The following is a 25,063-nucleotide window of genomic DNA, read 5'->3' as shown; positions in this document are numbered from 1 at the left end:
TCTCATTGAAAAAGCAACTGCAGCCGGCGGGGTTTTTGACCTAACTTATTAATGACGTTTTCTGTAAAGTTATCTTTATTGTCCTTGGTTATCTTGCCTCGGTGGACACTTAACAAGCATAATCCAGACAGTCACTCGTCACCTGTTGTGAACCTATTCCAAATTTTAACTCTTCTCAGTGTGCTAAAACGTGTTCTACTGTGCACGTTGTGACGGGTAGACTAAGAACAATCATGATCGCTTCTGCTACCGAACGAAAGAAATCTTTTGCCTCGTCGATATATACCATCTGCTGTAAAATATGGGAGACTGGAATATGGCCTGACGACTGGTCAAAATCCATTTTCATTCCACTGCACAAAAAAGGGTCCACCAAGAAATGCAACAACTACCGACTACCTTGATATCTCATGCAAGTAAGGTGATGCTCCACATAATTAATACAAGGCTGTTGGCCTACCTCTCAAGGCAGATTGCACCCGATCAAGCCGGATTTATTAAGGGAAGAGGCACTCGCGAACAAATTCTTATACTGCGTCAGATTATTGAGTAGGCCAGAGAATTCAATACAACCCTTTACATCTGCTTTGTGGACTTTCGCAAAGCATTCGACACGGTCATATGGACACATCTCTGGAAGATACTTGCGGAAATGGGTGTACCACCCCATTTAATAGTTCTATTGAGGAGGTTGTATGAGCACGGTACTGCAGCGGTACGAGTGGATGATACCCTTTCAAGCGAATTCAAGACTGAGGCCGGTGTACGACAAGGATGCATCTTAGCGCCATTACTCTTTAACATCTATACAGAGTATATTATGCGCATTGTGTTGGAAGATTAGAACAAAGGAATATCTGTTGGGGGACGCGTGATAAATTTATTATTATTTTCTAAACCGTCTAGAAAGTACCAGTCTCCAATTCGGACTTGCTATTAACCGAGACAAGACGAAGATGATGATAGTAGACCGGGCCGAACAAATTGGAACCAATGTACACTATATAGCCAACTGTGAAGTGGTACAGAACTATATTTACCTTGCTTCTACTATATCAAGTACTGGAGGATGTGGCGGCGAGATCAGACGACGGTGCGCCATCACCCACCGGGTCTGCAGCGGAACGACTGGGAAAGATTTGGAGGGACAGAAGAGACAAGAAGACTAAAGTCAGATTGATGAAATGCCTTGTGTTTCCAATATTTCTCTATGGAGCTGAAACTTGGTCTGAGACTGCAGGACCGTCGTAAAATCGATGCATTAGAGATGTGGTGCTGGAGACGCCTGCTAAAGAAGCCGTGGACAGCATTTTGCACCAATGTATCCACCCTCAAAGAGCTTCTTATTAAAGACAGACTATCGTCAATTGTGCAACTAAGAATACTGAAGTTCTTTGGTCACGTCTCTAGAAATGAGAACTCGATGGAGAGACTGGTAGTTCAGGGCCAGGTGGAAGGCAAGAGAGCACGCGGTCAATCGCCAACCCGCTGGATAGACGCCATCACAAAGGCTACTGAGTCCACCATGGTCCAGTGTACTCGCAACGCCTCTAAACGTCAGAAATGGAAGCCAGGAGATCTACCCTCAGACAGGATATCGACCCACCGTGTTCGGTAGGGTGTTCCCGAGTACCTCGTACCAGTACCAGAGTACCAGCGCAACCTCGACCACTCTGACAAGAGTGTCTGACTAACTCTAAGACGCCTCGTCGATCAACTACACTGATAATATTTGCCGCTGGCTGTGGATATTTCCACATTTTAAACCAAGTTGTGTTTTCTGAAATAAAATTAGGTATAAGATCGCCATCCAAATTTTCAATGTCTTTTGCAGCTCTATGAAATTCTTCTTTACTGCCTTTGATTATTTTTGGGTGTAGTTGTAAGAGAGAAAATGATTTCTTAAGTGTTTCAGAGAATCTGTCTTTTAAAGAAGAAATGATCGAATCAAGGTAAGGGATGTATAAAGCTCTTCTGTAAAATTCTTCAACGTTTTCGGATGGGTGTTTGGATCGATGAGCCTGTTGTTTCGTAACTCGTTGGCATTAAATCTCAATATTAAGGTCTTCGCAACTTTGTTTAGCTTCTCCAAATATAGCAGTAAATTCCTGCGATGCGTTTTGTACGAAACCCTCTATTATTTTAATGAGTTTGCAAATGTGGTCATTCACTGAATTAATGACTAAATCCACTTGTTAAATCTGCTTGCAGACAGGCTTTGCCGAGTAATTAGCAATAATATGCAATGCCACAATAAAATTTGTAGTGGTCAAAGTAGTGCGCAGTTGATAAGCTCTAACCTTTGTCCTAGAATTAGTGGCTTGATCTTCTGGGAGGTTTTGTAATGCTTCTACAATTTTGGTGAAATTTTGAGCGAAAATTCGAATACTTTTGTACTTTGTAGACCATCTGGTTTCGCAAAAAAAGGGAATATTTGGAATTGGTTTCGCCGTAAAATGCTCTCTCTGAAAAAAGTTATAGTTTCCTTAATACTGAAGAAATACTGCTGGAATGCAGCAGTATTTCTTATTTCACTCAAATTATTTAAATCATTGACAACAAGATTTAATATACAAATGATTTGAGTTTTTTTAGTGTTAATTCCGCCAATATTTGTCTTTAAACAATTTGACACGTGTTTCGCCTCTACATGTCTCGTGCCAGATTTTGGCGAGACATCACGTCCTGAGGATGCCTCGTGTAGAGGCGAAACATGTGTCGAATTGTTTAAAGACAAATATTGGCGGAATTAACACTAAAGAAAACTCAAATCATTTGTATAATTATGGATTTCCGCAAAGTAACGCCTACATCAATAAATTTTCAACAAGATTTAATATGTGACTAGCACAGTGAAAACACTTTGCTTTGGGATATTTATCATTAATTTATTTCTGAACTCGGTCCAGTCCAGTCCAACATGTCCAGCCATCGTGGAGCAACCATCATACCCATGCCCAACCATTTTGTTGAGATCTAAACCACGTGATGTCAAAAAAGATATTATAACTTCAGAAATCGGTGCAACATCTAATTTTTAGAGTGGTCTGTACCTCAAAAATTCATCAAGTATTACGTAACTGTGTTTCGTTTGGTGAAACTTGACGTATCTTATGCCCGATTATTGAAAGCCGTTCAGTCTCGCTTATATCCGCCGTCTCGTTAGCCAAGATTGAAAAGTATGCCGCTTCTTTTGCTTCATCAGAAATGGTTTCACGAAGAAAATCAGCACAGGTTTCAATAATTTCGTTTTGTACTTGATCGGATACATAGAGGGTACTTTTCAAACCAGTTGCCTTGACAGTGGTCTTTTAAAACCGTAGCTCCTGCCTCAACTCGGAAATATCTTTGCAAACTGACCCATCTTCTGTTTTTCCTCGAAGGGGTAAATCATGCGTAGCACAAAATAACACAGAAGATATAATGGGTTGAAGTTTTTCAGTTTTCTGAAATTTCCCTGTTATATTCAGTATCAATCTGTTCATAAACGTCTTTTTTTTTCTTTGCATGATGTCCAGGGAATTTTTAGATTGTATAACCGATTCACGATGCCACTGGCTTGCATGAGATTTCGCACACTCATGAAATTTTTGATATTTTTTGCATGGCCGAACGATAAATGGGGGCGATTTTGGGTACTGCCTCGATGAATTTGTGCGGGAAATAATACACATGTACGGCAAAGTGGTCCTTTAGCCTGAGCCGAATTGGCTAACCAAGGGTATGCTGTGAGCCATCCTTGCTGAAATGCACGTTTTTGTGTTACGTTTTTATGTCTTGCTTGAAATCATAATCTTGCGGAGGTTTCCACGCTGTTTCGAGCACTTTAAACCGTATTTCATCACTAATAGGTACGTTAGAATCCAGATATAAACCCACATCATAAATATTAACTGAAGTTTGTTGTGTTGTTAATTCAGTTTTACTAGTACTTTGCTGTGCCGAAGTACTTGGACAATCTTTAGCATTAAACTATTCATTTTCAATCTTTTTTCTCTTGCACAAAACTCGCATTATGTCACTCATATTTTATTCTTTATATATTGCTTGCACTGATTAATTAATTACGATTTATTAATTAAATAATTAATAATTATTAATAATTTTTTCAAACGGACGCATTCACTGAAGATAAAAGATAACTATTAGTCACTCGCTATTTGCTTACTCGGGACGAACTGTTCGAACTTCAATCGAAAACTGACTGACTCTGAACTCGACCTTGCCCCCTTTATATATCACAATGTAAGGAAGGTTTCAGATTCCCAAACGTTCTCGAACGTAGCTCTGTCCCTGTCATCTATAATCAATGTCTCTTTCACATTTATGAACTATGATTGCCTTTGACAAGATTCGGTCTCTTTCGCACTGTTAAGAAACTGTATTGCGCTTTCTCTGTTAAGTTCATCCCATTTATGCTGGTACTATCTAGTGTTGAGTAGCGGTACTTTAAAGGGTGCGTTCAGAGAAGTAATGGAAATCGATTAATGTCCACCAACTTAGAATTTTAAATCAACTTCGATCGTCGCCAACAAATAGGTAGGTGAGCCGTGACGACATGTAAAATAAATTCATAATGAATAGTCATAATAGTAGTTCATAATGAAATTTGTAAATGTCTCGAAGATAAAATAAAACGGGCTACAGATGTTTGTTTCCGAATAAAATTTAAATTTTTTAGTAACAATTAATTATTTTTCATATACGGCGAAGATTGTAAAAAAAACTTAAATCTGCACCACCTGGAAATTATTTCTGACGGCGCCCATGGTTGGTGATAACCTGGAACTTATATTTTTTTGAGTTTGAATTACACAGGTCACAGAACATAGACCAAGTATAGTAACTAGACATCGGTTTGGCGTGGCCAACATGAGACAGATAATATCCTATACAAATAGGTACATAATACAACACAAGACAAGTTTTTACACTATGACTTTTACATCGTAAAACAAAACATCGCACCATATTTCCTTCGATTCTATTTAAAATTGTCACTGGTGTTGAATAAATAGTGGATATTTCACACGTTTCACAACAATTATACTTTATTTTTATAGACGCAAAGAAAAGTTTGCTTAGCACACCGGATTTTTTTTCCAAACAATTTAAATTAATTTATAAGACAAAAGGGAATACCTCTTGCAATGAACCATGTTATAGTATAGTATCAAACAAATCAAAATTTATTTGTTGTAATAATGTTGTTAATCTGGTACACCAAAATATTCAGGGTATGTTAAATAAGGAACTTGAAATTGAAATATACATGAATTGCAGTAACATACATATACTCTGTATTACTGAACACTGGCTTAAATCACATCACATCATGTTTAACTTCACTAATCACCGAGTTGGTAGTTCATTTAGCCGAGTTAATTCAATACATGGTGGCTCATTAATATTAATTAATAAAAATATTAAATTCAAGGAACGAAAGGACATTGTGAGCCTCTCTGTGGAACTAGTGGCTGAGATAGCTTGTATACAATTAGATCAGTTCATTATTATAAGTGTGTATAGACCTCCATCAGCACCATATGAGGATTTTGAAAATGTGATGGATGCAGTCTTGTCTAGAGTTTGTAAGGGCAACAAAAGGATTCTGATTTGTGGAGATTTTAATATTAATCTATTAGAACATTCCTCCATGTGTACTAAGTTTAAAAGTCTGTTCATGTCATATAATCTCAGTAACTTGTTTATAGAGCCAACTAGAATAACACTGACCACAGCCACTTGTCTAGATAACATTTTTACAAATATAAAGCCTAACAGCAAAAGTATAATAAATCAACTAGAATCAGATCACTGTGGACAACTTATTAGTTTTGATTGGCCGACAAAGAAAACTATAACTAAAGACATCACTGTTGTACCAATTACACAGGGCCGTCTGAATTTATTTAAATCTTACCTATTTAATAAATTGCAAGTAATGCCTTTAGAGGAAAATAACCCCAATGTTCTATATAATAATTTTTTTAATTTATTTAATACTGAATTTAAAAAAATATTTACATCGAAGACCATTACAATTAATACTAATACCAAATTTAGTGAATGGGCTACAACTGGAATTCATAAGAGTAGAATGAGGCTCTACAGCCTCTATGATGAAAAAACTTTCAACCATAATCCACTCTTTCTGGAATATGTAAAAAAATATTCAAAAACATTTAAACATGTTTGTCAAGCAGCAAAATCTTTATACTTAAGAAATAAAATAAGACATTCTAACGATAAAATCAAAACTACTTGGAAAATTATTAATAATGAAACTGGTAAAACAAAAGATCAAAACTCTGAGTTTAATCTAAATATTAATAATGTAATTGTAAAATCAAACTTAGATGTTGCTAGAGCTTTTGAAAATTTCTTTACCAATGTTCCCATATCTACCACTAAACATTTAAACTTATGTCCAACCAGGGCAATATCATTACTTTCTGCAAATGTTACTAAATGTTCAAATAATTTCCAATTTAAGTATGTTAATATCTCGGATATCATACAGTCATTTAAAGAGATTAATGTTAAAAAGACAGCTGACCTCTGGGGTATATCTGTTAAAGTAATAGGCTCTCTGATTGATATAATAGCGCCTGATCTAGCCCTAATATTTAACAAATGTATAGACTGTGGCACATTTCCAGACCTCATGAAGCATAGCAAAATAATACCTTTATTCAAGTCGGGTTGCTCATCAGATCCCTCTAATTATAGGCCTATCTCAATTTTGCCTACCCTGAGTAAAATATTTGAAAAACTAATACTGTGTCAACTACGCGCTCATTTTAACATAAATAAAATTATACATGATAAACAATTTGGATTCACTCGGGGACGTTCAACTATTGACGCAGGTGTTGCATTAATGGAACATATTTTTAGTGCTTGGGAGGATTCACAAGATTCTTTAGGAATCTTTTGCGACCTTTCCAAAGCGTTTGATTGCGTCCAACATGAAATTCTAATCAGGAAATTGCAACACTATGGTATAAGAGGAAGTGCATTAAATTTATTAATCTCATATTTGAATAACAGGATACAGTATGTTGAAGTTAATAGTGTAAGGTCTTCAGGCTCCGTGTTAGGAATGGGTGTCCCGCAGGGTTCAATTCTCGGACCATTTCTGTTTTTAGTTTATATCAATGACCTACCCTATCTTATAAAGAACACACATGATATAGTATTGTTTGCGGATGATACATCACTATTATTTAAAGTTAATCGACATGCAACTACTATTGAACATGTAAATAATGCTATTTCTAAGGTAGAACAATGGTTCAAAGTAAACAATCTTCTTTTGAATGGTATGAAAACGAAATGCTTAAAATTCATATTACCAAATGTAAAAAGGTTAACACACATATTAAATTAAATGGAGAAATGTTGGATCTTGTAAATAAGACAGTGTTCTTGGGTATAACTCTAGATGAGAAGCTTCAGTGGGGTGACCATATATCAGCCTTAGCAAACAGATTAAGCTCTGCAGCATATGCGGTTAAGAAGATAAGAGAACTGACTGACATAGATACGGCCAGAATAATATATTTTAGTTACTTCCACAGCATTATGAGCTATGGTATCCTTTTATGGGGTAATGCTGCTGAGATCGATACGATATTTGTGCTGCAGAAGAGAGCCGTTAGAGCCATTTATAACATGGGATCTAGAATTTCGTTAAAGAATAAGTTTAAAGAAATAGGTATTATGACAGTGGCCTCACAATACATTTACGAGAATTTGATGTTTGTACAAAAGAATAAAAATAAGTTCACAAAACTAAGTGACTTACATAGTATTAATACTAGAAATAGGGGTAGACTTGTCATGCCTGCCACAAGACTCCATAAAGTCAGTAATTTCTTTAGGTGTCAGTGTGATCGCTTCTATAATAAACTCCCCGAACATATAGCAAATATGTCTATAAATAAATTCAAAGCCTACACAAAAAGTAAATTAAGCAGCAAAGGCTATTACAATATCCAAGATTATTTAAATGATAAAGCAGCCTGGAATTGAATTGATCTACTTAAAATGTGATTTTAATTGTTTGATGTTATTTATATTACTTATTTGATTTGTTTGATTTTAATTTTATCTGTTTGATATTATTTATTTATTATTATGAAATTTAGTGTATGACTGAACTTAAGCCATTGTAAATCAATGTTATGAGTTCAATAAACGTTTTGATTTTGATTTTTGATTTTGGATGTGCTGACCTTGAAAAAACCGGCACGCATAGTAAAACAAAAAATCTAAACACTATCTCATTTCTTTACATAAGATTCGCTTAAGTTTTTTTTTGCCCGTGTGAGTGAGACGGAATTAATCAATTAATCTAGTTACTATACTTGATCTATGCACAGAACACTATTACTCTAACGAAATTGATTGTTGAAATACCTATAAATTCGCAATTCAGCCAATGTCATTTCATTACATATTGTGATAATGCATACAATGATTGGGAACGGGGTATTGCCAGGCTAGCACTTGTCTTGAGTAAACAAATTTGTAATAATTCGGGTGAAATAACTAAGTATATTAATTTATTATTTTGTGATTTATAAAATAATTATTTATAAGGGCGCCGTAGTGAGTGAAATTACCAGGCAAATTAGACTTAACATCTTACAGCGGAACGTCCTGCTCGTCTCGTCCCTTATTGTCATAAAATAAATTGACCAAAAGCAAAAACATGTTTAAAAGTATTTTCTGGTGCCTATGTGCAACAATACTTCGAAGAGTGCTCTAGATAAATTATTTTTCCTAGTTCCAAGAGACTCAACTATCCGAGCAAGATGGTGTAAACAGTAGCCATTTGACCGCGTGCAACGCAGAGCTGCTGGAATTGTCAGAGACCCAGTGCTGTGTGAATGGCTATATAACATGGCGATGCGTGGGGACGTCGCGATAATCCGGCTAAGTTTAAAAGTGAACAGTTACTGAAAACATAGTGGATTTCGGCTAACTCCGTCTTTACAAGAATATATCCGTCACCTTTCAATCTAAGAATCACTGCATGTTTCATATCATAATTAATCCCTTCTACTTGACACTTGTGAGCAATAATGTCAAACTTTTGAATTATGTCAATAATTGTCAATGTATTAAAAGCATGTCTACTCTAGAGTCTAGCTGAACACTAAAAGTACTCTGTGGTTTTAGTCTATACAGTATACGTTTAATGGAACTGGGGTGTTGTTGTATTTAGTGTGTTATTCTTAATATTTACAATTTACATACGAGTATAATTATGAGTTTCGTTATCAGTTTAACTCGGATCGTGGTGGCGTTGAGTTGCAGCTGCATTGAAGTACCGTGTATTAAAATTCTGAATTAGCTAAAACGATTTATTGTGTAAAAAAATGGATGGGAATCTTAAATATTATGAGGGATGTGGTCAGGAGGGTCCCATTCGATGTATTTTTTTGTGTGAATTTCACCCAACAGCTGGCCCTAGAATTACCTGCCAAGTTCCTGAAAATTATATATCTAAAGACATTTTTGACACTGTTAGTCATTATATTATACCAAAAGTTCAGTTGCAAAGATGTACTCTAACAGTGTAAGTTTCAAAACTTTACTTTTTTATCAACTATACAATATTTTTATTTTAATCATTTGTTTTTTATAGAAAATAGATTGGTTTAACAATTAATAACAGTACTAATAGTAGCAATTAATTAATAACAACACCAAATTAATTCTCTGATATTTAAATCTAATTACTTATTATTTCGTTGTAACATTTTATTTTTCAGTACTTTATTGGGTTCCAAAATCCTTGGATTTCCAGTAAGAATTGACAATAAGAAATATGCTAGAAATGCATATTACTTTAACCTGTGTTTTGTATGTGATGCCTGGGCAAGAACTGTTCATTTGGAACCATTGGTTAAGAAGCTCACAGAGTATCTTGTAAGTATTGAACTAAATTTGAATGTTTTTTTTTTAATAAAGTAGGCATAAGCACTGAGACTGCTAAAAGTAAGTTTCTTAAACTGGTTATGAATCATTGCAATCTAAACCTTTAACTCTTTTTATCTGAGTTTGTTTCAAATTTAATAAATCCCCTTTTATCACAAAAACCTATATTATTATATAACACATTTTCTTAGATGGATTTATAATATCTGGTGTCATAATATTAGTTTCCTAGGCTATCTAGACTAGCTTTTTTAATTTAAGTGAAATAATTTAATCTAATAAAATTATTTGCTACAGTAACAATCTATTGTTCATAGTTATCAATGGAGCTTGAGACAGAGTGGTTATCAAAGCAGTCTCTCTCAGGAGATGCCAAGGCACTGAGTGGTCTGATGAGACAGGTCATGCAAGACATCAATAGCAGACGGATGTGTACACTGACTGGTGAGACAATTTTTTTTATGGGACACAACCCACCACTTCACATCAGTTTTAATCCTGATGTGGGCTATTCTAGTAATATTTTGGTAGTCTTCCCATTGGGATTTTATTATGTCGTAAGTTTTAGAACTGTTTTTAAGTAACTTAGGTTACTAAAAAACAAAAACTAGTGCATGAAATATAATACTTTTGTACCAAATGTGTGATTGTTTCATATAATACTAGTTGACCCAGCAAACATTGTATTGCCGATATTAAAATCGCGATACGAAAGTAACTGTTGATCGTAGATGGGTGAAAATTTGAAATTGTATGCATCTTTTAATGCTGACTCATAATCAAAGAAATTTAAAAAATAATGTCAAAAAAATTTAAATTAAAAATTCGTGTGGACCACCCTTAACATTTAGGGGGATGAAAAATAGATGTTGTCCGATTCTCAGACCTACCCAATATGCACTCAAAATTTCATGAGAATTGGTCAAGTCGTTTCGGAGTAGTTCAATGTTTAACACCATGACATGAGAATTTTATATATTAGATTAAAATGTCACAGTCTTCAATCCTGCAATCTTGATATGAGTCCATAAGTAGGTATTTAGATACCATAGGTATACTGAAACAATGGTTTGATTTCCAAGTTTCAAGCAATGTGTTCACACACTGCTATTTTCAAAGACCCATGTCATCTTATACAGTAATAGTTTCTCTAGCGTTATTATTAGGGTTAGACATTTTCTTACTATTCTTTATAATATTAACACCAAGATGACACTGGTGCCTCACTTTGGCTGTAGTAAGCTCATAATTCTGTAAAGCACACAGCACACTTGTACTAAGGCCTATGTCGGCCTAATAAACAACACTACTATTCTATTTTTAAAATAATAAGTCACAATGTCACTATATTTGTTTTAACATTGTTTCATTAAAGATAATTGTACTGGAAAAACGAATGACTATAAACATTTATTACTTACATTCAAAAGTTCAATCAGAAACTGCCTTAAATTTTTTTTTCGTATCTATTCTCTATCGAACAAATTTAATACAAACCCAAGATTTTAGTGTGATCATTATAATTTCTGCAATGTCAATAAACGAAACACCGTCTTATTATAGGCATTATGCTACGGTAAATAAAAACTCGTAGAACTAAGTCTTAATTCGTATCCATTTAGCCTTCATTAAATCTGAATTCAGAAAAACAACATCAAAATATCATAATATCAAAAACCATCGCCTACGAAAACAATAAACATCATTGTTTTTATCATACGAAAATATGCTCTATTGCATGAATCATAAGCGCGAAACTAATGTTAATTTGAATAAACACTTATTTGGCGAGTTGTGCGGTAATTAAGTGACGGAATTGATAAGGCAGTGAATGTTTACGATCTTGAGTTCATTTTATATATTTAAACACCGAAAAGAAGCGATAGCCTCGCTCGTCTGTTAGTCGGTATGAAAGAGAAAGTAAAGATGTTTCTATCTTTCCTTTCTTGGCAGTCGGAAAGTAACTTAAGTTATGACCTATTGAAGTATTATTTATTGTTGCAGTAAAACATTTTGTAAAATTTTAGGATTTATTGTATGAGACTCGCTCGATCCTGTAGAGTATAGACGAATAGTTTTACAGGACTTTGTATTATTTTAAGAAGAAACTGTTTGTTTATAATAAAAAAATATAGAAAATTTAAAAAACTTTATTGATTTGACATTTGAGGTTATAAAAGTAAATATTAATATTAAGTCCTTAAATATTAGTAGGGAAAAATACTAGAATTTCCCACCATCGCCAAAGGTTCAAACGTAACTCTAATAATTTCAGGGACCTACTCAAACACACAGAGACACACATATAAAACCTTTATTTGTCTAAAACTGCTTCGCTCTCGGCTTATCGGACTTGGTACCGACTAGTTTCGGACCATTGCCAACCGTTGAATAAAAAAGATTGAAATTGAACCTTTACCAATGCGTAAAGCCGTTTTTGACACATTACGGCCTTACAAATAAACTTGTTATAAAGTCATATAACTGATGATAAACAAAGAAAATGCAAAATGTTTACAATATCGTTGACAACACTGTCAATACAATGATAATTTTGAAGTTTTCCGGATGACAAGATGCCTTGCAAATAAAACGTCCGAACAAACCATTCGTATGCAAAATGTCTATTTGTAAACATTTTACATATTCTTGGTTCATGCTTAGCTCTAATTTTATGCCAATTTTATTTGTAAGGCCGATAAAGTTTATAATGTCCCACGAAAGTTTTAATAATTCATATAATACCTCATCAAAATTCAATTCGCCATGTAGTTAAGTATCAAACACGCAACAGAAATTGTAATAATGGTGTATTTTTTTTTTCAATTAAGTTATTGATAATACGGTTTATGACGTATTAAAAACAAACCAATTTTCGGTGGAAGTTTGCATGGTAAAGTACGTCATATATTTTGTTTATTTTTTTACATTCTCTTATTTTAGAAGTTGCGGGGGGGGGGGGGGGGGGGGTGCACATTATCACAAATTTTTGATTTTCAGTTCTAAGTATGGGGAACCCCCAATTTTTTTTTATATTTTTCTGTTTTTGTATGAAAATCTTAATGCGGTTCACATAATACATTTACTTACCAACAGTACAGTTGGCTGTGACATACGGACGAAGAGACAGAACGACATACATGACGAATCTATATTGACGAATATATAGTTCCGTTTTTTTGCAATTTGGCTACGGAACTCTAAAACGGCTGCAACCAGGCGTTTGGTAATTTTCTGCGAGTACCTTAGTAACACATACTTCGTCTTTCAGGTTACATTTCAGTTTGTGATCTGACAAGTCTTAGAATCTAAACTAAAATCGCCTTTTTTACTGAATAGTGGCCTAATCACAGGCGAAGGTCAAGTATAAGTCATAATATACTAAGCAAAAGTATTGTATTTTCTCAGCATACAAAGCGTATTATTTTCTGTGATGAACAAAATACATAGTATCGGTCTGCAGAAAGCAGAGTTAGTATTCTGTATCTTAATAGTAAATAAGGGTTCCATAAAAATAAAAATGTTTTTTTTTATGAAAATAAGGTACGAGACAAGCTGGACGTTCAGCTGATGGTAATTGATCCGCCCAACCCCTTACAATGCAGTTCCGCTCAGGATTCTTGAAAAACCCAAAAATTCTGAGCGGCACTACAATTGCGCTCGTCACCTTTAGACATAAGATGTTAAGTCTCATTTGCCCAGTAATTTCACTAGCTACGGTGCCCTTCAGACCGAAACACAGTAATGTTTACACATTACTGCTTCACGGCAGAAATAGGCGTCGTTGTGGTACCCATAATCTAGACGGCTTCCTGTGCAAAGGAGCCTCCCATGGGTGAAAATAAAAGCATGAATAAAAGCTCAAAGCAGTTAAAAATATTTATTTTGGATAAGATTTTAAAATATATTTTTTTAATTAATTCCCTGTCTACTGTTTTTTTGGTATTGAATCCAAAACTATATTCGGTCTGTAAAAAAAATGGCAGCCCTAGATGCATTCCGCCCTCGCCTAACCCGGCCTCTGTCGAACAAAATCACGGGAAACACTTAGCAACACATGTAATCAATTTTGGCTGGTGAGTTGAGTGTTTAGGTACACAGTGATAGCTGATATCGCTTCATTATGAATATGTATGCGGTTAAAATAATATGTAAGCCGATAAGGGTATCGGAGATTTGTTTAACAAAAATTCACAGTCATAACCGTTTATCTCTAAATTCATACGACTAGCACTTCTAAAGGAAATAAATATTACTTATATTGTATGTTATAATACGTCGGATGGTAGTTGGTAGTAGAAAAAGAAATTAAATTTCACCTCGCAATATTTAACTTAAACCTAAACGTTCGGTTCAGTTCTTGTTCGGTTTTACTGTGTAATTAATCCCAGAAGTGAGGGTTATCACTTTAAAAACATAACACATTGTTTAGATTTGTAAGAGCGACGTCTCAAGTCAATTTCCTAATATGCAAATATTGGGGTTGAGCTGTAAAGAAGATCCTGTAGATGAAGCCACAACCTGAGAGTTGAACAAAGCATACAAGGTTTTATAAACGATGCGTCACTCGAACGGTTTGCTAAGTCGCACGGAACGCGAGAGATGGCGGGTTCGAGTTGTCTAAACGTTCGATTAATATTTCTCAAAATAACATAATTTTTGTTTCCAAAAATGCAGATTAGAAAATTACAACTGGTGGTCGTTAATTCTGTTTTTAGTAATCAAATATTAATTAATAATTATTTCATTTAAATATGATTCGTACGCCCTGGTCACTCGCTTCGCACTATATATATCAACGGCGTGTCTTTGTCCGGTACTCATTATCATCACGAGATTGAAAAAAAATATATTATGATTTAATAGAAATGCTAACCCCGACTGCTCTGCCTACTACGAAGCGAACATTCAATATTCTTTTGCCTATTTATCGCTAAGTTGTCTTCTTATAAATATTTTACCAAATTTGCTGATATTCAATATCCCAAATCAATTGACCAACTACTTTCCTAGATTTGCGGTAATAATAGTGGTGAAGCGAATTTATATATAAGTTTTAAGTTGCAAAAAAAATATGTCTTAAATTGTTCAAAATAAAGCATTTATCGCGCAAAGTAATAAAATAAAGCTATAAAATATCTGACTTCACATGTGTTCAAAAAGAAATATATACAATAATTAATATTAATTACTTCCTCGTTCCTCGCAAGCGTGAATAACACTTGAATATCTGCACGACTGAGCCTTGCTCGGATTTATTAAGAATGTACAAAACTTGAACAAAAAAAAAAACTAATACGACATCTGGACTAGAACCGGAGTCTTCTGCTTTCCGGATCACCCAATGTCCCATATGAGCTATCATAGTCTTGTGTATAGTGGAAAAGAAATTTAGCTGTTTCTCATTAAAACACGGATAAAACTACATTTTTTAAAATTGAAACCTAGCTACATCGAATTCTCGCCTACGAAACCTGATTCAGAATATACAAGAATTAACACTTGATATGATAAATATAGATTAAAACCTATGCCAACTTAAACGATATACACCTTAAGTTATGTTACAAATAAAATTACATTTATATTTTCATGACGTTATGAAACTAATTTATATTTTTTTATTGAAGTCTGGCTATGGCTATAAATGGCTTTAATGTAGTCTTTTAATCTGTCTGGCCACGAATCTATGGGCTATTACGCATTATTTAAGCATCTATTAACACGGTGAATGTAGTTACTCTGTGTTCTAGATATTTCTCAATCGACTAGATCTGGGCATGACTTTTAGAGCAGGTCATGTCTTCTACAACTATCCATAATATGTAGTCCAAGGTATTCAGATCCGGGATAGACGAGCCTCAGTCTTTAGCTATATGACTCCCAGTCAAGGTTCAGTATTTCATGCTTTGTGACCAGATGCGGTCTTGTTGGAAAGTCTAAGATAAACATATTTTAAAAGCGTATTCCTAACTGAGAGTATAATACACACATTATATTGCTAGTAATTTACAATTTTAAAGTAATATATTGTTATTTTTAATGCTTCTTTAGTTACTAGTAGAGATTTAGGTATAATATTTTAATAATTGTGATCCTTATCTTTAGGGGTAAGGTCCTGGTGATCTGTAATACAGGGTCAACCTACTTCAGGCACCAGCTCCTCACAATTATTATTCGTTATTGTATTGCTGAGAGGGAAACATTTGTTTTAGATCGTGATCACAACACGATCTGAGGCGTTTTCTTGACACACATTGGCTCTACACTCCTTTTTCACAAAATTGAAGCTTTGCGACTCTTTAATAAGACATCTGCTACTAAACCATGTCCGACGCAAGATGACACACGTTGCACTTTTTGACGGAAGGCATTTTGATTGAGCAATCTTTTAACCGTAGGGAATGGTTTAGATTTTAGGGCATGCCCTTCAGTATATCGACGATTAGTAGCATCGTTGATTATACGCGAAAGAGTTCTTGCGAGAATCTTTATTTCTGCCATAAATGTTTTCGTTTCCTTGTATGTATTCTAGGAAATAAGACAAAAAGGGATTTTTTTATAACAAATTTTAATACCAGCAACAATTTACACTTAATAATTCACAATCAATGTATGTATGTAATAATTAAACTAAAAATCTAAATAGCAAAATAATTCAATACCAAAAACTACTTTTTTAATCCCTACTTCTGAGGTTTGTGCCCTGTTTGGCCATTATTTCAAATATAAAGGAGCGACTCAAATACACATACACTCAAATTCATTAAAATCGAAATTTCAAAATGAATGTTTAAAATTTCTATCTACCGTCATAACGCCTGTCGCTAGCGTAAGACCCATCTCCTCTGGTCAAGAGTTAAAGTAGATGATTGTTGCAGTGGGCACTACAACCACACACCTGACAGTGGTTCGAGTGAACACGGATCCGGCGCCGGTGAAGGACCATCAGGTGCCCGTGTTCTTGTACAGCCGCCAGTCTTTTGTGGCGGACCAGTGGGACCTCACCACCAACCAGGTCAGTGCCATTCACTTCTGACAAGGACTTAGTAGTAGGCGGTAATGTAGTCATTACGAGGACAATGGAGCTGGTGCGTCATCTGATGGAGACCTATCAGCGCCGACTAGGCTCTTTTAGATCACTATAGAATTACAACAGATGCGCTCTGTCGAACATTCCCATGTCATGTTGATCTAGAAAATTCCGCAGAAGAAAGAATGTTACCTTATTTGGTTATGCTCGGAGTACACACATTGGATATACTTCTGATTAATAATTCACCTCTGGATAAATATTTAGAAGTAGCTCGATTTTGAAGTTTATTTATTTATTAAAGCACACCACATCATATAAGTACAATACAATTTTCTTAATCTTATGTTACATTAGTAGTTGTATAGTATAAGACAATTATGGTGAACATAAAAATTACAAAAAATAAAATAAAATTCTGAAAAATAGAACTAATACTATCGCTAAAATAAAACAAAATAAGAAATGAAAGTAAAAATTATAAATTTAACTTATTAATTGAAATAATGGAGATGAAATAAAAAATTAAAATCTACTTATTTAACAAATGCAGATTGAGTACCAGCTAAGTGTTTAACAACACTTTCTTTAAACCTGACTAGCCCATTACGGAATATATCAAGTTCTGAATTAGTATCGTTTAAATTATTGTACTCGCGAAGAATTCGAGCGAGGGGTGCCTGAACTCCCTGGTTGGTTTTTACAGAAGGTTCACTACCATTTACAAACCAAGGGCTCAGGCCGTTTGAAGACATAATATAAATTCTACATCCGCGAAAAAGAGTTAGCGTTTATTATTAGGTATTTTGATAAGTTTTCGTGAATCATTTTTGATACTACTAATTGAATTTCTTTTTTAATTGTCTCCTCCATTAAAACAAATGTAGTTAAAATTACCTTTTAATTTACTCGGCTGACATAAATCTAGTTATCTCACACGATTTGTCGAAAGCAAGTAATTTTCCATGATTATTCGTAGATATTAAACATCCAGCTGTTTATTCAGCTGTTATAATAATTTATTTTCGTTGCATTATTGTTATCATTGTTTATATTTTAAATACCGTGTTGCAAATACGATTTCTGAGAATCTTGAATGTTGCCACAAGAACAATAAAATGAATGCTAGTTTGTATTGTGTTTTCTTGAATTACTTACTTAGTACTTTGTAAAGGATATAAACGTCTTCAGATATAAATAATCTGAATTTTCACAACTTAAAACATAATTTTTTTTTGACTTAACTACTCGTGTAAAGCGTTGTGTATTTTTGTTGCATCATTTTACGATTTGTAAAAAGATGAAGCTGAAAATGTTGATTTAAAATAGTGGCCTTGCCTCTTCTTCTCAATAAAGCTCAACAGTTTCCGAAGTGGCGGTAAATATAAAATGAAAGGAAAACTTTTGACATTCATAAGTGTCATAAGATAAGATTTTCATGAAAAAATTACTAGAAACGAGCGTGGGGTCAGATTGATAAAAATTTAAACTGTCTTGCCTCCCGAGTCTTATTAGAATCATCGCCCCTTCGTATCTAGAGATATTTAGTTTCATTCCAATAGGTATTTTCGAACAAGAGTTAATTAATGTTGTTCTTTTACCCTGGCGGTTCAGAGCGACTTAAGAGGCGTCTAAGAGTATTTTGATGACAGCAGCCACTCTACCGTTTTACGACGATAGCACAGACTCGAGACACACCAGACTTTACAGGCCCTGCACCACTTACACAGAAAGTCAACTTGAAGTAGAAGCGATAGGTTAGTTTCGAAAACCGGCGATTCTCTCCATTCCTCCACCACAGTTAGACAGCGGTCCTTAAAGAGTCCTTAACGAGTCCTTAGTCTTACTTAGTCCTTAACTCGAGGAGGATACCGGCTCTGCCAGATTCGGAAAATCCTCCGGCAACCTGTCGGACTCACACACTCTGAAGAGAGTATGTACCGCTTTGTCGCTGTGGAAAAACGAATCCCTACTAATATTATTTATTTATTTTTAACAAGTACGGCCTATCAATTACACTTATTAACACAGAATATAATAATGTTTACAAATAAAATTAAAAATAACATAAAATTCAATTAACAATAAAATAAAATTTAAACAATGTCAAAAGTAATAAGAAAATTTTAAATATACAGAGATGTTGATACAATACACGAATCAAAGTCGTCTCAACCGTTGTAAATCGTTGTCTTAAAAAAATAACATAATGGATTAGTCAAATAGAACAATTCTTAATAATAATAAAATGATAATAACAATAATAATTCCTATTTGTAACATCAACATGTAATCAAAGTGTCTCACTGAACCTCAGGCAAACATTCAAGACTTCCTTCCATGCATCCGCAAATAAGTCAAAGTCAGGAAAGGGTTCCAGCAGCGCAGTGAGGGTGCGCGGAATGGGGGAGCTGGCCCGTGCAACTGTCCGACAGAAAGGGACAGCAAGGAGACTCAGACAACTATTGCCGGGAGCGGCAATAGTTGCCTGGGGTATAAAGCCTGGCCAGCTCATCATGTAGATGCGGAGCATCAATCAGACCTCGGATTATTTTGCATACCATGACTAATTGATCATTCGCTCTCCTGGTCTTAAGCGAGTTGTAACTAAGGCAGCCCAGGAGGAATGCTGTAGGATACATGAATGGGTAGTATCCAAAGTTGTGTTTGTACACAAACCTGAGAAAAGTTTTTTGGACCTTTTCAAGTAGCCTGTCATAAGTGGAATAATGGGGGTTCCAAACACATGTGCTTGCTTCTAATTTACTGCGAACTAGTGCACTATATAGAAGGCGAAAGACACATTTTGTTTTAAAATTGCGTGCATTTCACAAAGACAAATCCCAACCGCTGGAAAGATTCCTTTGCAACGGTTGTTAGATGATCTTTAAAGGTGAGCTGTTGGTCAAATGTGATACCCAGATCTTTCATTATTAAAGTTCTGGTAAGTGTAGTGTTCCCAATTGTGTAGTCAAATAAAATCGGGTATCTCAGACGTCCAAAACTCATTATGTAACATTTGGATATGTTTAATTCCTTGTCATTTGCTTTACTCCATTCATGTATCGCATGAACATCCTCCTGGATCGTCAAGCAGTCTGCTTCTGATCGAATTTCAGTGTATAACTTAAGATCGTCTGCGTAAAGGAGATACTGTGCATGCCCAAGAACTGTCGGTAAGTCGTTCACCATAAGAAGAAACAGCAAAGGACCGAGTATCGAACCCTGACTTACTCCCGAGCGCGTGTAGTAAAGTGCGGATTCATAAATACCCAACCTAACGAACTGCTGCCTGTCGCGCATGTAGTCTGCTAGGAGTTTTAAAAGCTCAGGTGCAAAACCAATGTTACTAAGCTTCTTCAGTAAAATGTCATTATTGACACAGTCGAAAGCTTTTTTGAAATCAAAATAAAGTACATCCACCTGAAGACCGCGCTCCAACCGTGCAGAGATATAATTAGTGATAGTAAAAAGTGTTAACCGATCGTTTTGCTCTGAATCCGTGCTGGACATTTGAAAGATATTTTTCTACTTGAGAGTAAATTAACCTATGCAATACATTTTCGAAAACTTTTGCTGGTGACGAAAGTATAGCTATTGGCCGGTATTTTTCAACTGCAGACTTGCCAGATGATTTAGGAATTGGAGTGACTCTTGATATTTTCCATTGAGGAGGATAAATGCCTGTTCTTAGAACTAAATTCAATATGTAACATAGTGGCTCAGATAGTAATTTTTTAATCTGTTTTAAAATCACTGATAGAATGTTATCTGGTCCTATAGAACTAGTAGACCTAAGTTTGTTGATACCATAAAAGATATCCGAAGGAGTGAATTTTTAGATGTTGACATAATTACTTATGTATAAATGTGAATGTAAGTTTGTTTGTTACGCTTTCACGCCTAAACCACCGAACCGATTTTGATAAAATTTAGTACAGAGATAGACTAGAGTTTAAAAAAGGCCATTGGCTATCTTAGGAAAATAAATAAATGGAGGGGTTGAAATACGCGATGGCAGTTTGTGTGGAAATTCGTCAGTATCGAAGATAAAACCATGAAACTTTGTGCTTAGGCACTTGATAAGAAATAATTTATAAACATTTGTACGAGCAGTTTTAAAACTTTGACCTACATGGGGATGAAATAGGAGATTAAAGTTCACAGGGAAATACTATTAAAGAGACTGTCCACAATGACAAGGGATATGCGCTGTATCTTAGAAGAGTGCTGCCAGCAGCGGAAAGAGAAGTTTGTATGTGTATTATTTGAAAAGTATCCTAAAACATAAAAAAGAATTGCCCAAAGTAACTATTCAACGCGGATGAAGTCGCGGATAACAGCTAGTATAACATAAAATCAGATGTTGCAATCGAGTTTTGGCTGCAGTCACTCGTTCTGCTCTCACATATATAAAATCTATTGGATTGTTGAATAATTGCGGATTGTTGCTATGCAGCTTCGACACATATTATAATCTATCTAGGTACGATTTGAAATATGCGAATAGCAATCCGATATCAAAGTCTGTGTTATCAATATTGCCTCGCTCCCAATACATGTTTATGAACACCGTCGCTATAATATTATACGCTTCACTCTCCGCATTGACTACTAATTTGTATCGTTATCAATTCTAATGCAGTTGCTATTATAGACCTATTGTGATGTAGATGGAGCTTTCGTAGATGAAGATTTTTGTTAGTTTATAATTTGATTTAGCCGCTTCTTACATCAAATAAATTACAAACGACTCTTCGCTTTGATGTACCAGCCGGAATTGAATAATTGTAGGTGTTATAGCTTATCTAATATATAAAATTCTGGTGTCCCGGTGTTTGTTACCAAACTCCTCCGGAACGGCTGAACCGATTTGTATTAAAAATTTTGTGCATATCGGGTAGGTCTGAGAATCGGCCAATATCTGTTTTTCTTAAGCCTAAATGATTAGGGTGACCCACCCCTAAATATATTTTTTATTTTCATTTTATTTTGATTCAACATTAAAACATACAACTTAAAATTTTCGCCCTTCTACGATCTAAAACTATTTTTGTATCGCGATTCTTATATTATTCTGTTCCATCCACAATTCCGCTATAGATTTGCAAGATGACAATCGAATACAATAATAATTGGTAGTTCTGAGAATCGGTTGCATCTATTTTTCATTCCCATTTCAACATTTTTTTTAATTACTTTATATGGCAATACAACGTTTGCTGGGTCAGTTAGTTGTTATATATATATTCTTGATATTGTAATATAGGCATATAGCGAATTTTCTAGAAAATATGATAATCATAATTTAAACACTACGAACAGACTTGTTATGCCTACTACTCACCTAACTAGAGCCAGTAAGTCTTTTGTTAGGCGGTGTAAAAGATTTTACAACATGATCGTAGAAAAAGTACAACACTATTGTGGTACGAAAATCAAATTCGAATTGACTTTATCAGTGACAACCGTACACACGGGTCTGTCTATAATGTTTTGAAGTGTCGAAAAATTATGAATTCAAAAATAGAAATGCATGTTAACCATCACGGAATATTCCATTGTGTATCACCAATATATATTTTCTCATTTAACATTTTCAAATCAAATCAAATCAAGTCATTTAATTGCATAGATTGAGTGGGTACATTGGTGTTACATTATAATCATAGGTGCTAACAATCTGCCGGGTAGGCATGCAAAATTTTAACACTCAAAAGATGGAATTGCGTTGCAAATCAGACACATACGAGTACACACTGACATAAAATAAAACAATAATATAATGAAGCCCGCAAAGTACCTAGCAATTATATTGAGGGAAATATTTTTCTGCTTTTGTATCTTTATATAATTATCTTAATATATATAAATTACGTGACGCGTCGTTTGTCCGCGATGGACTCAGGAACTAATGAACGGATTTAAATGGGGACTACTCCACGGAGTGCAGTTTGGACCAACTTGAGAGATAGGATAGTTTTTTTTTTCGATTTGGGACCATAACTATTTTTTATTTTCAAAATTTGGTTTGGATGGACATATTTTCTACGAGAGAATTTAGTGACGCACGGTTTGACAGTTCCGCTGTGAAACAATTTCATTATAACAACAGGGAGCACTTTTTATAAAATAACTAGCTGTCCCGACAGACGTTGTTCTGTATATAATAAATAAAATAATGTTTTTATATGATTTTGTCAATCAAAAAATTACTTGGTAAAATATGCACCCTGCTGTCGTAATGAAATTGTTTCACAGCAGAACTGTCAAACCGTGCGTCAATAAATTCTCTCATAGAAATTATGTATGGACAGATCTAAGGAAAAACAAATTTGTTGTTTTTATTGAATTTAGCAGCATTTTCCTATTTATTCACCTTTTAAACCTTCTCTGGACTTCCACAAATAATTCAAGACCAAAATTAGCCAAATCGGTCAGGCCGTTCTCGAGTTTTAGCGAGACTTACGAACAGCAATTGATTTTTATATATATAGATTGATGTTTTGGAATATTATAGGCAAATTCAAAAAAAAAGTATTTTTTTTTATTATCTACAGAACAACGTCTGTCGGGGCAGCTAGTATTTATATAAATTAACATTGAAAACACCCACGCGAATTCTTCTAAAGTGATAGTGCTTTAAACTAGATTGAATTACAAACTACCAGATTTCCTGTTTTAACTGGTTTTATTACAAATAACAAATTAAGTATCTCGCAGGCAAATTTACAAAAAACCAATCTCTCTCATTGTAGTTATATAGACTTACAAATACTACCAAAATTTTAGGTTTATGATATATATACATATATACTAGCTGACCCAGCAAACGTTGTATTGCCGATATTAAAATCGCGATACAAAGTAACTGTTGATCGTAGATGGGTGAAAATTTGAAGTTGTATGTATTTTTAATGCCACATTATAAAAAAATATAAACAAGAAATTTCGTCCAAAAATTAAAAAAAAAAAAAAATAAGGGTGAACAACCCTTATTACTTAGGAGTATGAAAAATAGATGTTGGCCGATTCTCAGACCTACTTAATATGCTCACAAAATTTCATGAGAACCGGTCAAGCCGTTTCGGAGGAGTACGGGAACGAACATTGTGACACGAGAATTTTATATATAAGATATATATATATGTATATTACGTGGTAGAATGTTCAAAGAACTACGGCGAACGTGAAGCAGCACGGTAGATAACGAGATATTTCTAGAGCCAGGCTCACCAAAAAAAATTGCCTCCTAAATAAGCTGAAGACTGTGGACTTAGTAGACTTGAAGACTACTGTCTATTGTAAATGGCCAATCCAGAAACATTCAGTACGGCTTACGTAATTGATGTTCATTATGTTCACCCTTTATACAATTCACATAGAGTAATCGAATGGGCGGGACGATGAGTGCACAGAGTATTGACAGCTCATGAATATTTAACGATTCGCGTTCTGTGGCGCACTGATTAATTATGCGGATCTTGTGAAATTGGAAAATTTACGCTTCAATAAATATATCTGTTCTTGTTATTTTGTATTTGATAGAAACATTATCGTCAATACTTTGCACGTGTCGAATTCCCTAATGGTCATCAGTTGACACAAAAGTTCGCCGGATTATTTGTGAGTGGGTTTCTTGCTACTTCTTCTTATCACTGTTCAACTATCCCGAAGTGGTGGAGAAATGCTGAATTGTATACAAATGTGAGGGAGATCACTTATCAATAAGCCAAGGTTTGAGTAAAATGCAGATTTTTTTTTGGGAATAATAACTACCAGGTTATTCAGATATGATTTTTTGATCCTCGAATCTTTGTTAATATTATCATAAGTAACTTGTAATAAACGATTATCTGCACCTCTATATACATTACATACATTTACACCCCTTTTTTACACGCTTTTTATTAGCTTCACCTGTATGTTTGTTTGTTTGTAACCGACTCATTTAGGCGCGATTTTGAGCCACTTTAAACGGCTAGATTTTGTTCAAACTTCGTAGATTTATCGAAGACCGATGACAATACATTAATTTGATAAAATTATTCCATTTTTCAATTTGCAAAATAAGATTTT

The 25,063-nt window shown here is 34.6% G+C and overlaps 1 protein-coding gene across 2 annotated transcripts in view; it reads left to right on the top strand.

Moving 5' to 3' along the window:
- Positions 1-9,204: 9,204 nt before the first annotated feature.
- Positions 9,205-25,063, top strand: part of LOC126979207 (GATOR complex protein NPRL2) — a 56,257-nt gene continuing 40,398 nt past the window's right edge. For both annotated transcript variants that reach the window (XM_050828474.1, XM_050828465.1), the window contains exons 1-4: positions 9,205-9,589; positions 9,786-9,942; positions 10,269-10,395; positions 16,833-16,969. In XM_050828474.1, the coding sequence (XP_050684431.1) occupies positions 9,390-9,589; positions 9,786-9,942; positions 10,269-10,395; positions 16,833-16,969 (621 nt within the window). In that variant the 5' untranslated portion in view covers positions 9,205-9,389. The remainder of the gene's footprint in view (positions 9,590-9,785; positions 9,943-10,268; positions 10,396-16,832; positions 16,970-25,063) is intronic.

Source organism: Leptidea sinapis, chromosome 3 (genome assembly GCF_905404315.1).
Source record: "Leptidea sinapis chromosome 3, ilLepSina1.1, whole genome shotgun sequence".
In the NCBI taxonomy this organism is placed as follows: Eukaryota; Metazoa; Arthropoda; class Insecta; order Lepidoptera; family Pieridae; genus Leptidea; species Leptidea sinapis.
Note: the sequence above shows the minus strand (reverse complement) of the source record. Positions and strands in the feature narration are given on the sequence as shown.